The 16,584-nt window shown below is 41.5% G+C and overlaps 1 protein-coding gene across 1 annotated transcript in view; it reads right to left on the minus strand.

Annotated features, from left to right (window-relative positions):
- LOC115022313 (collagen alpha-1(XI) chain-like) overlaps positions 1-16,584 on the minus strand; it is a 56,763-nt gene that overhangs the window by 34,805 nt on the left and 5,374 nt on the right. The window contains exons 2-7 of the mRNA XM_029453281.1: positions 15,596-15,760; positions 13,092-13,305; positions 11,914-12,076; positions 3,544-3,672; positions 882-971; positions 553-651 (exon numbers count right to left, since the gene is read on the minus strand). Of these exons, the coding sequence (XP_029309141.1) occupies positions 553-651; positions 882-971; positions 3,544-3,672; positions 11,914-12,076; positions 13,092-13,305; positions 15,596-15,760 (860 nt within the window). The remainder of the gene's footprint in view (positions 1-552; positions 652-881; positions 972-3,543; positions 3,673-11,913; positions 12,077-13,091; positions 13,306-15,595; positions 15,761-16,584) is intronic.

The following is a 16,584-nucleotide window of genomic DNA, read 5'->3' on the forward strand; positions in this document are numbered from 1 at the left end:
GAGCCGAAGCTGCGTTATCCACCTCAACGTACATCACAATGCAATCGGCAGACATTCGGCCGCCGGAGCGTACAACCCTTTTGTTTTAGTTTAACCCCCAAATGTTCCTCATTATGTTGTGTTTTATGTGAATTAAGACAGGATCTGCCAAATTACGGATATGGCAGAAACATAGGGGATGCGCCCTGTGTGTGCTGATTTTCCATCGGTCGCGGTTCATTAAATGACAACGTTTTCCTGCTTCGGGTCTTTATCCAGACTCCGCTTGATGGAGGCAGTTTCTCATGGACATCAAGGAGCAACATGAGGCCTTGTTGGGTTTCAACCTCCAAAGACGATCATAAAAATAAATGTTTTGTTGTTTGTGATACCCAGGTGGTTTTTATTTAAATTAAATTAAATTAAAATAAATAGGAATCTGGAGGGTTACTGGATGGATGGACGATAAAAGAGAATTTTCCAACATAATCGGATTATAATATAATTATACATGTATAATTCTACGTTGTAAAACCAAATGAGGTTGATAAAAATGCATATTTAACAAGTTACCTGGCCTTGTCCGGTGGTCTCGGTGGGGGTTTCAGGCTGACTCCCGTCCACTGTGGTGTAGTCATACTCACCCGTGTAGTAGTCTCCACCCACGTTTGCCTGAAATCAGGCAAGAACAGCACACAGCGTTACATATCTGTGTATATAAGGGTGATGTGATTACCCTCTATACATTTGGGGAAGCAAAACAAGTGCTATAACAGTAATGATATATTTGAAATGTAGGTTAAGAGAGAGCATTAAAGATTGAAAAGTGTCGACAACAAGAGATCACATTCTTGTGCATGTTATGCATGACAGCCACGATAACTGTGTTAGTAAACTGTTACCTCAGGCTGGGCTCCTTCTGTTGGGGGAGGGTCAGTGGTTGCCGCTCCTTTATTATAGTCATAGAAGTCTTCATATTCATAGTTAGTGTACTGTAAGGAAGAGGGGAACACGGGGCAATCACTGAGTTAGTGCAATCATGTAAACAAGGCGGCACAAGGTCTCAGAGACATGTTGCGCACGGCGTGTAAGAGCTCGTCATCAGCTTAAAACATTAAACCTTTAAACCATTTTGTCACAACATGTTCAAATGTAATACAAGAAGTATCACATCCCTATTAGACCGTGCTTCATATGACCCCATTGAAACATTCATGTCGGTAACCAAGAAAACAGCAATTATTCTTCTTGTTCGCTTCCAACAGAACGTTTGACGGTTAATGTGACGCCAGTGAAAACTTATCTGCCTTTACCGCTTGACTTTATCTGCCAGAAATGCCTCTGGGTTTCAATTAATGGGCCATTTAGAACAAACACTGTCGTGACTCATCGCATGGTGGTTAATGAGCGGGAATATACATAGTACAGTAGCGGGGGGTAAAACCACTGTTAATCCAGTCTCTGTGAAAACAACATGTGTTAAAACGTGTTTCTTTTTTTGGGATTTCCAAAGCAGAGACTTCCCCTTCCCCCGCAGACTCGGACTGAGATCATGTTGACGTTCTACTATACTGCGCTGGACAGTACCATTAGATATGGTATATGTTGTACATTGACCACGCGGTTGTTCTGAAGGACACTCACACATTCTGTATTCTGAATACAAACTACTGTATTATTCAGTCAGACGCTAAGGAGCCAGTAAGTGTAAAATAAAAAAAGAGAAAGAAATGGAGGTAGATTAAGTTAACAGAGCGACCCCTGATATGCGTCGCTCTATCAGCGTAGGGATAAATATTAGTCCCCGGACGACTGCTGAGCTCATAAAAATAATACAAGATCCACGGCCTGCTGCAAAGTTGGCCTGGCCTCCGTTCAGTGGCCCAGAGAGAGAGAGAGAGAGGTCACACAAGAGTTGGCCAGACCAACGAGACTGACTGAGAGGAAAGCAGGAGAGGTTCAGGGGGAAAGATAGAGAAAGATGGAGAATGGAAGAAGGATTTATGGTGTTGAAGTGCTTGGCTGAGCTGAAGGCCTTCACCACAGGCTTGGATGAAAGGCGTAAATACTGAAGTGGGCTCATAAAAATAAGCCCCCCCCCCCCTTCCTCATCTATCCCTCTTCCTCTTTTAACCCAGTTGCAGACATGTGGCCGACTACAGCAAAGGCGGCGTGCCTCAGGTCAAGCAGCATCTTCACAGAGGCTAAGGTCAAAGGTAAGCTACGAAGAATTGTCGAGGTTTGGTTTTTCAGTTGCGCAGGAGGGAATCAAATCTTTAAAAATACTGAGTTGGAATGTAGGAAAAACATTCCTGTTATAACTGCTTTACAATGTTCTTGAAACTAAACTGCTCCCTGCTGTCTATTTAGAATTGACAAGCTCCTTGTCTTGGAGCTGAAGAGTAACTCGATGATGAAGCAATATTTTCCAGGACACGGTACCCACTGTACAGCCAATATTTTTCAAATAGAGAATCAGCTCCTGATTTCCTTTTTTTTTTTTTTTTCTTGAAGTCTACTTTTCCAGGTACTGGGAGTCTAGCTGGGGAAGGAGAAGCTTAAATTTCCCTGGGAGTCTGGGCAGAGCCTGCAGAACTCGTTAGTGATATAAATCACGGGGCCACTCCAAAGTGGGCTCAGACTTCGTGGCAGGGAAAAGGGAAAAGTTTCCAGTGTGAGCTCATCAGTTATTTAGTGAAATACTGAAGGAAAATGTCAGCCGACAAAAAAGGTTTGGGGAAAAAAAAAATGAAGATGAAGAGACCCTGACACAAAGCTCTGTCTGTACTTCAATTAAGAGGTTTGACTTAAAAAGGCGACAAGTGATGTAGCGGAGCCAGTGGCAATAACATTTGAATATCAGAAGATGAGCTAAAAGTCAATGCATTTTGATTTGTCAGCATTTTGTCACCAGTAAAACATATATAAGAGTTGTTGAGACTGTAGAAACTCTTACAAGTCTGTCAATGTACTTTTGCTTGGAGGAATGTCAAATGTTGTAAGATCATACTGCAGATTGCACTGGCTTCAACCACAGCAAATGTTATTATTAGTCATTGAATATTGCTTATGTTACAGAAGTGATTAAGTAAAAACATTCAAAGTTTGGGGGGGGGGGGGAGGGGAAGGGAAACTTGATGAGTTTCACCGGTGTATCCCGTACAGTCAAACCCTGAATTCTTCCCTCTCTGCCTGAAAACCTCACATTTGTACTTTTTCTCATCCCCTAAACCATCCCAACCGTCTTTTTAAAGTCAAATTAAAATCACATGTTCTCAAAAACATTATATTAAGTTTTTGTAAATGTTTCTGCCGTGATACAATACCCAAGTTTGAAAGTCCTATTTCCAAATTGCTGTTATCATCCTCAGTAAATCCTAAACTCATATGTTTCCCTCCTTCCTTTGATACTCCATCCTCCCCACCCTCTCCTCCTCCTCCTCTCTCCCAACTCTCTTTTCCTTCTCCCCTCCCTCCCTCCGGACCGCTAGTCCTCCCTCTACTCTCTACTCCTAAATCCATCTCGCCCAGCCTGGCCCCCCATTCCCTCCTCCAGATACTGACCTCGTCCTCAGCTTGCTGAGCCTGGGGGGTGTCGTGGTGGTTGGGAGTTTCACAGTCGGGGCTGTAGTGTTCACAGTAGTCATGGGCTGCTCTGGGGTCTGCCACTATCAGCAGCTGCTGGATGTCACCCTGGAAGAGAAGAAGAAGAAGAAGAAGCAACATGTCAGCCAGAAGCCCTGTCAACAAATTTCACAGGCACAAATTGGAATGTATTTTTCCCCCACTGTAAATTCCCATGTCAGTTTTCTTTCATCCTTACATAAAACGACTATACGTTTACGTTATGGCCATCAACTTTATTTATTTCAAGCTAGTTTCCAGTGTGGTTTGGCCAATGGCTCCACAAATGCTACAATACGGAGGAGCCTAAGCTGCTGCTGAAGAGGAGCCAGCCAGAGGCACAAATAATAGCTGTAGCAGCCAATACGGAATGATTCGTCATTGCAATTGGGATCAAGAAAAAGGCACTATAGTTGCTGAATTCCTGAAAAGTGAATGGATTTACACTTCTGAATGTAGTATACGGTTTCTACATGCCCATCCAAGCCTTGGAAGTGCTCCAACTGCCAATCAGGGAACATTGTATGCGGGAAAAACAAAAAAATGAACGTGACTTTCCTGAGCCCTGACACCCGCAATAACGCCGGAGAACACTTAAACTGTCGTGATTACCAATAGAAACCAAATGGAAGTGTGCACCTAACCCTCCTCGCTTGATTGCCTCAGCTTTGCACCATGTGGTGACAATAGAACGTGGTAAAACAACAAGGCAGATCTTTTACAGTGCCAGAGGAAGTGGTCTCTTGACTATTAATTACACACGACTTTGGGGAAGACTGTACGCTTAAAGAAAAAGAAACTATTGTACAGTCCCCCCCCCCCCCCCCCCCACTCAGCCAGTCCCCTTACACAGCAGATAAATAACCAAGGTCTGTACTTATCTGACGCCGTCTGTTTTTCATGAGCTTTTGGAAAAAGGAAATAAGATCCCCCTTCTCCCGACCCTTCCATCACCTAAAGGCTCTTTTTCCATGATCGTCTCCTAAGGAATTTCCAAACCAGGTCCTGCTATGCCACTGATGTGGAGAATGTTATCTATACCCATTAACCGCAGGGGCAACTCAGCTGACCTTTTTTTTTTTTTTAAATCCACCCGGAGTAAGTAACAAAGAGGACAAATAAATAGGGAAAATAACCTAAGGTGAAAGAAGGCCACAGTGAGGGTGGCCCCTAAAGAGGAAGCCCATGCATGCAGATTGCATTAAATTACAGGAGGCAACATCTGTAGAAGCTTAGACCCCTGGAACATATTAGATATCCCCCGCCCCGTGCTTCAATCAAACGTGACCTGTACATTTCAACAACCAGGAGAATATACACAAGTATGATGTTACACATGGACTCATGCACATGAGCTGAGGAAGCTTCAGTTCACCTACGGTTGTTACCTGTTCAGATACGTCCCAATGTAACCTGTGTGGAGATCCCTTACCATCCCCCCAGTGTCTGTGAGGTATTAGTGGTGGAATGTCTCCATTTTACAGGATCTTGGGAGTAAAATGTGTCTCAGGTCTTATTAGGAAGACACTATTAATAAAATGACTCACTTGTTTCAGTAGAGTAACAGTAGAACGTCAAATAATTCTAAAAGCAAACAGAGTTGTACTGTAAATTGAATTAAATTGTTTCCCTTCCTCTGCATCGACATTACCCTCATTAAAATAACAGTGGGAAGCAGTGGCCTCAAGCTAACATGTGTGACCAAAAGGTCGTCAGTTTGATTCCCAGTCTGCAGAATAAATCAGTTCCCCCGCCTCCCTAGAGCAAGGCATTTAATGGCGAACTGTGGCCCAACAGATTAAATAGTGTTTTCTCAGGGCAGCTTCCAGGTGTGAATGTGAGTGTGGAGAAGGGCGTTTCTGCGAACGAGAATTTGTGCTTATTGATCTTACGCTCAGTGAAGAAAAGGTTCACTCTGTACCTTCTGAACCTCCGACTACAACCTAAACTACAATGACAAGCAGAAGGTCATTCAGCCACTGCATGATATATCTCCTTGTTAAAAACAGAAGACGCATTGTATTAGTCTGCTTCCTCCAGTCTATGTCATTACTTCATGTATATTTAGTGAGAAAACAAAAAAAAGGTACATAGCAAGAATGTATTCCACAAGAAGAAGAAAAAAACTGTGATAAAGATCCGTCTTCTCAAGAGACCACACACACTTCGGCCCATTCATGAAGCCAGTCAGAGATTCCCCCTCCGTGTCTCCTTTGTCTGCATCTTGGTACTTTTGTTGATGTTACTGTCTGGAGTGTCTTGCACATCTCTCTGGCATTTGTTGAGGTTCCTCCTCTGAATCTCAGGAATGATCCTAAGCAATGCCCTGGCTATGCTCAGAGCTGGCACGGACACGACGGGATAAATCACCCGTCTCTAGGCTACACTACAATCGATCTATTAATGGGTCTGCGTACCATGTGCACGTGGGTGTAAATACAACACCCCTCAACACATGTTAACATTCACTGTAACAACAACCATTCGACGTTTAAAAAAAAGGACAGATGATGAGACCGACTGATCAAAGACACAGAGACTTGAATCAGCATGGAATCCCTCCCTCTGTCTTCATTTCAGCCGAAGGCAAACCATCAGAGTCTGAGTTGTTGTTTTTGTGTTGAAAATAAACACACCACTGTTTTTTTTTTCCTCAAGCATAAATGTTTCACATCTGATGTTAAGCTAAGAAATGCAAAACAGCAAACAGACACCGCTGGATCCTCCCTGGGCTAGGTGACCTTGGCTATGAAAAGTATCCCTGCCGACACACAGGCCACACCCACTAGGAACAGAAGTCACTTAAGGAAAACGCCTGGCAGATGTATAATTGCCTAATAGTGGGCGGTGTTGAAAGGCCCTCAGCAGACCATGAAATCCGTCCTTGGCATTGTATTCCTTACAGGATGTCAAATATGAGATTCTGAATGCCACTCAGAGGGATAGAGGAGTGGCTAGTGAGTAGTTGACATCTGATTGTGAGCACACATTACCTCATCCATGAACATAAAATCAAGACACGACTTTGATTAGATGCAGAGAGCTCCTGCTGGGGTAGGATCAGCGGTGACAGCAGGCACTGGGGGGTTTCCCATCTTACATTTCTTGGACTAATATGAAGGCATAAACTAAAACATGGTTTGTTTTTGATCCCACAAAATTGAGACCATACTTGATTGTCCATATCTGGAGGGATACCAACCTCCAAACCTGGAGACATTTTGCCCTGGATTAGGCCTGACAGGCAGACCATTTTCCCAAATTGCGTTCTAAAAGCCTACATGCTCCTACTTTAACCGTCGTTTTAACGCACGTTCTTTCAACCATGTACATCTTAAAGCAGTACAAACAAAGTGCTGCCTGAGAGGCTTAAAAAATGCAGCAATCCTAAATCTTGGGGACAAATCTGCAGTCCCCTGAATATCCTCTATCTGTGCTTGTAGCTAAAGCGAACAGGACAGGACAATCTGCGAATACAACTGCTTACACTTTGACGTGGCAAAATGAGACGATAAGATATTTTTTGTTCTCTTTTATATTACTGTACATTGAATATTTTTGGGTTTTGAATTGTTGATTGTACAAAACAATAGATTAAAAGACATCCATCTTGGGCTCTGGGAAATGATACCGTGACTATTTTTCCAGAGAAAACGATACATAGTTCCCACTAATGCCTTTAGAACAACATGTACGTGTGTAATTAGGTGGTTGAGAGCTTGCTGTCTGTGGCCAGGTGCAGCAGGTCACTTTGCCTGCAGGGAACAGCTGGGGAATATTAATGCACCTGGAGTACATGCTTGGAAATATGCCCAAAGCATCTGCAGTCTGACCCAGTAAAACACAAACGCATCCAGGCAGAAGCTGCGAAAAAAAACAAGGTGCTGTGATAACAAATTCAATGTTTACTTTACAGACTTTCTACTATTTAAGAGACAGCATCATTACACCACCAGGATTGTATCTGGGTGCAAAGGGAATCTGTAATGGCTCTCAACATGAACGAAGGATTTGAGATTGAAGGTGACATTACAGGTGTATATTTACATCTTGCTTTTCCAGAAATAATTCCCCAACTCAGGATAATCCACAGACCTTTCTGTAAAAACTTTTCACTGGAACTATTTTCTCTCGAAGTAGTTCAAGCAAAACCTTTATGGGTGTCACTGCAAGCTGTCACACTGAAGCATCACGAGCCATGTGTGGCCAGCTCAGAGGCCAGGCAAAATACAGCTGTTCAAATCAACAGTCTTTTGCAGATGTTTCTCCTTTTGTGCATATTTGCATCTTTTCTAACCATAATTTACTTCTGTATTTCCTTCATTTTATCATCTAAAAAGCCTGTTTTTCCAAACTCTGGGAAGGGGAGCACATCTTGAAAGAACAAATAGACAGATGGTATTTCAAAACTGTACAAGCACACGTTTAACCAAGAAGCAGAGAAGAGGAAAAAATGTATAACACTCCTGATTCCTCCCAATGTTTTATCAGATGCAGCCTTCGTGGTCAGCACACGGATACAGTTTCTTTTCGAGCACTGGAGGCATACAAATGTCTTGCACCCTTCAAATATTAAAACATTTCGTCTGCCAGTAGCTCACAAAGCTGTTGAACTGTTTGAACCATCTGCTTGCCTGTCTGCCTAAGTTTTCTTCACTTTTCTCTCCAAGTCTCTTTTTCCATCGGCAAAGGTTTTTTTTTTAAGAAACACCTTGGGTGCATTACTTCCTGGCTGTGCTGGGACCAGTTGGGAGTGCAGCACAAAAAGGGACAAGGAGGTCATTTGCAGGTACGCTTTGACAAAGATACTTCAGTTAATTAATATAAATACATGTTGGAAATATCAGTGACTGAACACCTTCCAAATAACAGCAACACTCACACAATGAATTACTATATTCCTATAACGCAGCCCAAAAGCAAAACATTTTGTGACGAGTACTGGAGGATGAAAAGTGACAGATGAGAAACAGTCAGACCGTTTCTCTTCCTGCCAATTCAGCCATCAACAATGATTAACTTTAAGGCTTAAAGCCCATCAGACTCTTATTAGATTCCTCTTCCAAAGACTGTCCTGCTTGAGGGACAGCGTTTTGGAACGATGTACTATGCAGTAATGACAGACACATAAACAAACTATCTTTGCCTCCTCACAGATGCTCGCATTTGTTATGCATGCATGCACATCTAAAACAACACACACGTAAACACACACACTCTGACATACGGCACAAACAAAGAATCCCACCCGATTCCTTTAAAGTCTGACGAATGGATTTGCCTAAAAAAAAAAAACGAGAGATGATTGTAGTATCGTGAGGCTTTTATTTAAAAACGGAGAAAAAGCAGAAGAAAGAGGAGGAGAAAAATGTCATTTGGAGGCCTGGTCGGTGAGCATATCTTTTAAACAGCTGTGCAATCTGAGCCAAGACTAAGCACACTCGCACATTGATCATATTTTCCCCCAGCCTTCACTCTCCCCGGTGCTTCCAACTTTGACACCTGCTTATGCAATCTACTGCAGTAAGGTAGCCATGTGCTCACAGCCCAAAGCAGTTTTAGTGAGAAAGCTCACAGCCAAGCTCAGTAATTAAACTGCAGAATGGCTCCAAAGTTGGGAAGCTTGGGACTCGGTATGCTAAACAGTCACGATTTGAATAACTTGAATGTTTTAATTAGGGTTGGAGATGGTCAGAGTTAGGTAAGGTTATGTTTTAAGGAATCTTTGCCTAAAGCTACAGTGGTATCCATAAGAACGTGTCAGAGGATCTTCAAACACATTAGGATTTATCCTTTGGGCATGTTATGGATATTTAAGATATGTTGGCATCAAAGTTTTGAACATTTTGACGAAGGTCAGAGATCCACTCAATCATCGGAACACGTCCTCTGGGTACTAGAAATACATTAATGCTACATTTAATTGTAAAGAAATAACTTTGACATTTGTGGTAATAGGTTCATTGCTTTTTTTTTGCTGAGAAATAGATGAAACGATCGATACCACTCTCATGTCCACTCTATGCCACTTTAGCAAAAAGACAAATATCCTGGCTCCATAATAAACCATAATTTGGCTTGTATTTCTTAGAATTTGGAAGAACTAATTGCTCACATTTTCACATTGTGGGTATCGACAGTAGACTTTGCAGCCACAGTGTTCTAAAACTTCCCATAGCCTCCAAGGTCTACTGATTGTAGTATACCTATAACAGCTGTAGAATGCATGCCAAAGTATAATTCCATAAACAACAACTTCGACTCAAACACATGGTTTACATCTACTTTACAAACTTCTTTTCATCTACGGGAATATATAGTAAATAACCCAGACCCTTGTGGTCAGTTAGTGTCTAAAGGTAGCCAGCTTACAATCAACAAATCTGGAGTTATCGCACTTGAAGTGGAAATAATTACAGTTTAAGATATGGCTGCGTTTCTAGCTGGGCCACCACAACATTGCTATTGTGTGATACACTAATAAAAAGCACCTTTAAAAAACTCAACCCGTGGAACAAAAGGAATCATTTTCTCTTCTCCAGGTTTTTAAAAAGTAAATAAAACAAATTACTCTGTAATTCTCATCCACTTAGTGTAATATATGTTCAAAACAAAGAGCACTCACTAAAAGCCTAATGGCTGGTCTTAAATCTGCATTAAAATAGAAAAGGCTTGGTGAAAGTGCAAGGCTACTTTTATCCTCCCCCCTCAACTCAATTACCTTATTACAATCCCAACTCTAATCTCTGTGGCTTTCACTCTTACGGTTGTTAAAGTTATAAAACTAATTTACTCATGGTTGTGCCTATTGTACTTTACAACAACAACAAAAATCTGTAAATTGTATTGACCCTTCTTAGGCAGACGTGTCAATATGTTTAACATCTATTTCTAGCAATGTGATCTGCTTGCCAAAAACCTATCACTGAAGAAGGGTGGGATCCCATTTTCAAGTTGCTCCTCTGTGGAACGTCATCTCTGACCTGGAGGCAAACACTTTGCAGGCTGTTCTACTTAGCAGGCATTCCTCATGCATACATCAAAGAGAGGCCATTGTCTTCGAAGCTAGCATTGAGCTCACATTTTCCACTCCGCTACCTGTGCTGAACCTGGTAGCTAGGACCTCCATTTCATAATCACCACCCTCAGTAACCATACACTTATTCTGAGCTCTGAAAGTCACACTTATTGAGGTAATAATATGAAATATCTCAAATTACACACTATCTAAAATACAACTGAATCAAGTCAAGAAGTCAAGAAAAGCACAACACACTGTGTAAGGAGCCTTTCCACAGATACTTTCCAAGTACACGAGCCGATATTGTTGTTCTAGCCAATAACATTGACCATTTACTTCACGCACAAGTTAATGAAAGACAAATAAAATGTCTGGCCTTAAAGTGTTTGGAGTTAAAGGTATTAGACACTAAAATTGTCCATTTTCACAATGGTAAATGAGATCCATTGATTCACAATATGGTTTCAATTATATCCAAGCAGCCGTGCTTAACCAGAACGGAGAAATCGTTGGCATCTAGTGAAGCTTTCCGATCTCCCTCAAAACATAATCGCTTCAATCTAGTGGTGAATGTCGGCATTATATTTGTGAAACAGATGATGGAGACATCTTGAAGCAGACTCTTAACCACACATTTTAGTGTCAGAGGTGAATTGTGAAAAAACAAGAACAAACTATTGAAGATAACAATAACAATGATGTAGTCATTGAAATTAATCGTACTGAAGTCCTCCGCACTAAAAGAACAGACGAGGGGATTTAAGGAACAGCTGAAGATATTTGGGAAGCACATTTCGTCACTTTCTTGCCAACATTTAGATGAGAAGACTGTTACCACTCTCGTATCTGTGCATTAGCTTTGGAGCTGGAACCAGAAGGTGATTAGCTTGGGTTAGCATAAAGACTGGACTGGCTTGACTCTCTTTTCAAAGTTAAAACATATTCCTGCCAACACATTTTCATTGTGACGTTGCATCTAAATGTTTAATCTGTACACAAAGAGATATTTAAAATGTTTAAAGTTGTGGTTTTACAGGAAATGTCTTGGAGGCCATGGCCGGGCGCTGGTGGTAGCCTAGTCCTGCTACCAGTCTTTAATGCTAACCCAAACGTATTGCCTCCTGGCTCTAGCTTAATACTTAAAGCACAAAAATGAGAGTGGCACCTATCATCTCATCTAACGCTTGACAAAATAAAAAGCAAAATGTTAAACCATTCCTTTAAACCAATTCACACCACAATGCAGCTAGCTTAATCAGGTGAATAGTGATTCAATATGGCCGCCTTACCTCAAAGACTTCGTCATCCAGGATTCTGGTGCCAAAGACAGTAATGCCTTCTGTGTTAATGACGGCCTGGTCGCTTCTGCCGAGGGGCCTGGTCAACTTCTTCTTACAGTCCACAATAATGGTGACACTCTTCTTCTCCACGCTGATAGCTACACGATGCCATCTGAGCAGCAGGGGAGCAAAGCAGGAGGTCAGAAATACAAACAGAATGCTCTGGCACTTCCTATCCTTTCTGGAATAGTGACATTGTGGGAAAGTGTTTGTGCGAGAGTTAAACAAAAAGAGTAATACCACTGTTATAGACGTACGCTAAACATAAAGCTACAGACAGCTACTAAATATCAACTGCAGCTGATTAGCCTAGCTTAGCCTAATGTTTAAACTGGAAGCAGCTGAGAATAGCTGACCTCAAAAACTCACTAATTAACAACTAACAATTTGGAGTCTTGTTAAAGAGACTGTTGTTCATTGCAGAGCCATGATAGCTGTTTCCCTTTACGTCCAGACTTTGTGCTAAGTTGGGTTTGTTCATAATTACAGAGGCAGCTTTGTTAGTATAAATCTGGAAAGGGCGAAAATGTATAAACTGCACACTACTGCAAGCTACACGTATAGCAAAACTGTTAATAAAGTGTTTTTTCCCTACATAAATCGATTGCAGACGAACAGCCACGCATCATTTCTGTTAGCATTTGTGCAAAATGATGATTGCATCAGCGTCACTGGGCAGCTATGCAATTTATGAAGATCCTTCCCATTACTGCATATCAGTATACAATGGCAGTAAATAATCCGGAAAAGAAAAGCCTGTCATCTAATTGCTGCCATCAATTTATGTGCCATTACTGTCTGACTCGTTCCATATGGTATTAACGACTGAACAAACATAAGATGATAATAAATCCTCAGAGCTCTTTAGAAGGCTAGGAGAGTTAACTATGTTGATGAGTGCTTGAGAAAATATGTCTAACAGATTGGTTTTGTTTAGCATAAAATATTACCTATAAAGTGCTCAAGATGGGCATCAAAATGTGCTGCTTTGCGTCACACAAGACTTTATATTTTATATTCAACATGGAACACACACAAGCAAACATCCAGGGGACATAGAAATCTACCACCCATATCTGACCCGGCATGTTCAAGCTCTCTCTCTCGAGAAGCAGTCAGTCACTTACTTGCCGTCAGCCAGGTTGATGGAGCGGAACAGGGGGTACTCCTCCGGGGCAGGCTTGCCATGCTGGTCCTCGTACAGGAAGACGGGGGCACGGCCCACCTCCACGCCGAGCTGCTGGATGCCTTGCTGGTTGTACACGGACAGCAAGAAGGACTGGAGGCCAGCCTTGGGCTTGATGGTAAACAGAATGGAGAAATCTTCGGGGAAAACTCCTCCTGAAGGGTTGAACAATCAACATGCATGTAGGTCAGTAGTGTTAGTGAAGACCAACAAATACTAAAAGGTTACAAAATCTGGGCAACTGCACATTTTTTGTCTTTTTAGTTTTTACGGCATCGCTCTGCTTCAGATTCATACAATTACACATATGGGAACATCTCAGTGTAACCGCAGCATTTTAAATGAAATCTAATTAAATAGCTCTTGTGGGGATGTCGGGTCAAGAGTGTTTACTTCATTTCTGTGGATGTTGCAGAGAAGGTTTACAGCCTACATACCTTCCTTCTTTAACTGAAAAGGAAAAGTTCCACATTGAAGGGTAAGAAGCACATTCCTGCCGAGATCAGATGAGAAGATTGATACCACTCTCTTACAGTACAGTGTTTATGAAGCTAGAAAAGGGAATACAGGCTCCATTTACCTTATGTGCTGTCATTTACTAATAGATCTTTTACTGATGGCATCACAAAGGCAATTGTTTTGTAATGACTAAATTGAATAATGGCAAGTTTATTAGCACTCTAACTTTCACTCCCAATGTCTAGACAAGTGGACATGGAGCTGTGTTTATTAAGGAGGCTAAAAGAGACCTTGGCATCCACTGAAAGGACTCAATAGTGGTGATGTAGCCACAATTATTTTACAAGGGCAGTAAACACTCAAACAAATGTCATATTTTTTAAAACCATAATAGCCGGGTTCAATGACAAAACAACTAATCCTGATCAAATAAATGTCCAATTATTCTGAAACCTTACCCCTCAAGCTTCATTATAGTCTTCAAATTTCCGTTACTGAAAGTGGAAGGTGTGCCGGCAGTTTACGCCAAAAATCACAGAAGTGTAGTCCGACTACCTCACACTATTTAGAACTTTTTTTTTTTTTGACATCAATCCAAACTGGAAAAAACCAGCACATACTGCACAGACTGGGACAGTTTATTCAACTAGTAAAATCCTACACACAGCAATTGGAGGCTCTTTCTACACGTTGCCCCAGTAATAAAACATTCAAAGGCCTCCAATGGATATGAACTTTATTATTTTATATTATAACCCATTGCATTGCATGCTTCAATGCAGCATGTTTCAAATTTCAGCTGGAAAAAGGCAACTGGCAGGATTGGAAATTGACAAAGCTACAACCATCAGTAACGACAGAAGCCTTGTCCCCTACGATTCATTGTTACATCTTCAGATTATTTTATGAGTAGCGATGAGTGTAAGAAAGTAGCAGACCAAATGGTTACACAGTTGAATGGCTTTTTTCATTTTTTTCTCTCTGAGTGGACTTCTTACAAATAAAATAAATATGGTTTTATTTCACACAAACAGCCGGGCGGCAGACGTTGAGTCAGGCAATACACACTCGGCATGAAATCCCTGCAAGATTTCCCTACATTAGCCAAACACAGCACACTGGAGTCTGCCAGCAATCAAATTTGAGGGGAGATTCTTTATTGACAAGATCAGTCCCCAAAACATCAAAAGAAATGTTCCTCTCAGTGAATCGCAGTAATAAATTGTGGGTTTTCCCCCAAAAAAATCCAAACAACTAAAATCTGGTGTTGCTCTTCTAACTTGAATCATATGTTGACATGACATTTCATACACTATGTGCTGAGTGAGGCTCATCCCTATTGGCTCTTGGAGTCTACTGAAACCCACATGTGTTCAACAAATCTTATTTTAAAATAATTGCTGAACGTCTGCGCTGCATTTTATCAGACAGGTGTTTGTAGAGATGGGTTTCATTGCAGTAAGATGGTGAACATGGTTACCATTAACCCTGCTTAACATTAGCATTGTCTTTGTGAGCATGTTAGCATGCTATCATTAGCGTTTAGCTTAAAGCACTGCTGTGCATAAGTAGAGCCTCACAGATCCGCTAACACGGCTGCAGGCGTTTAGTCCCGTTTAAAAGTTGCACAGCTGTATTTACAATGAGAGTGTGTAAGTGTTGCCGTGTTAAAGCTGCGTCTGGAAGGTTTCATGCAAAGAAATAAACATGACATCACAAAATATAGTAACATTCTTCATCTCTGAGATCCTTAAATGTCATTCATTTTGTTCAAATATCATTTGGTCGTCAGGTAAAAGTGTATATTCAAAGTTATCCACTTCCAGGAAGTGACAGAAGCAATACAATGTAATGCAAACTATCTCCTGAGCTGCACTCACACATTTAACCTCTTTTCATATCTTCCTAGATGGCGAATGCTGTGTGCAGTTTACTTACATCTAAACTAAATATTGTTTCCGTCCAGAGCAACCGATGTAAGTTTACCTGGGAAGAGCTGTGTGGTTGGAGCACTGATCTGAGCCTTTTTTCCCACTCTGTAAGCGACGTCGGGTTTGGATCCTCTCCGGGCCGTGCAGAAGCCTGTTGTTTTCCGTACTCCTTCAGGAGAGCTCTGGAAGTCGAGAGCCTTCAGTACGTCTACTGGTTCAGCTGAGGAGACGGAACAATGGATTTGATTACATTACCCAATAATAGTTGGGCAGCAAACATTTCATTTCATTTTCACTTGTGTAGCAATAAGCTATTAAAGTGCTGAGTCAGTGTTCCCTATTTGGGTGGGACACTCAAATAGCTCTGTTCCCACATGAACAAAAAAAAAAAATGTTGGGGTTTTGTTCCTTGTATTTCTGTACGCACGTACCGTATGTACACTTTCAGAAGGTATATATGAAAACCGTTTTACCGCTCGATGCTGCATTCAAGTGCAGCTGTATATATTGATGTTGTTTCACAGTGCACTCTTAAATGTCGAAGTGAATTCTCAGACTGTTGGAAACACAGGCATCATGTGCGCAGAAAATTAACATTAAGTTGACACGCACACACGCTGCAACAATATAAATTCAACTCATTTAATTTACTTTAAATCTACTATAACACATTATTAGTGTACATGTAAGTTTACAGTGCGCTGTTAGCATATTTCAGCAGCTAACAGAACATCTAATAGGAGCTGGCATTGTGATGGTAAGTCAACATATACACCCAATACACCCGTCGCTTGTTGGTCAAATCTGTCAGTTCGACCAGTTGTTGGTGTATGCGCTGCCTTGTCAGAGGACCAGTAAAAGTGTTGGTAACCATTCAGCAGACATGATTGTCTGCCTCCTCCCCTCCACTGTTACCCCCACAGCGTCTATGGGATGATAAAAACTCATTGCTGCTGATCACTGGGTCTTTTGAATACGGAGAGCGCAGAGGGAGGGGGGGGCGGCTTTACAAGCGTCTTAGCACTACTAGACTCTTTTCTATCA

This window comes from Cottoperca gobio, chromosome 17, assembly GCF_900634415.1.
Source record: "Cottoperca gobio chromosome 17, fCotGob3.1, whole genome shotgun sequence".
Classification (NCBI taxonomy): domain Eukaryota; kingdom Metazoa; phylum Chordata; class Actinopteri; order Perciformes; family Bovichtidae; genus Cottoperca; species Cottoperca gobio.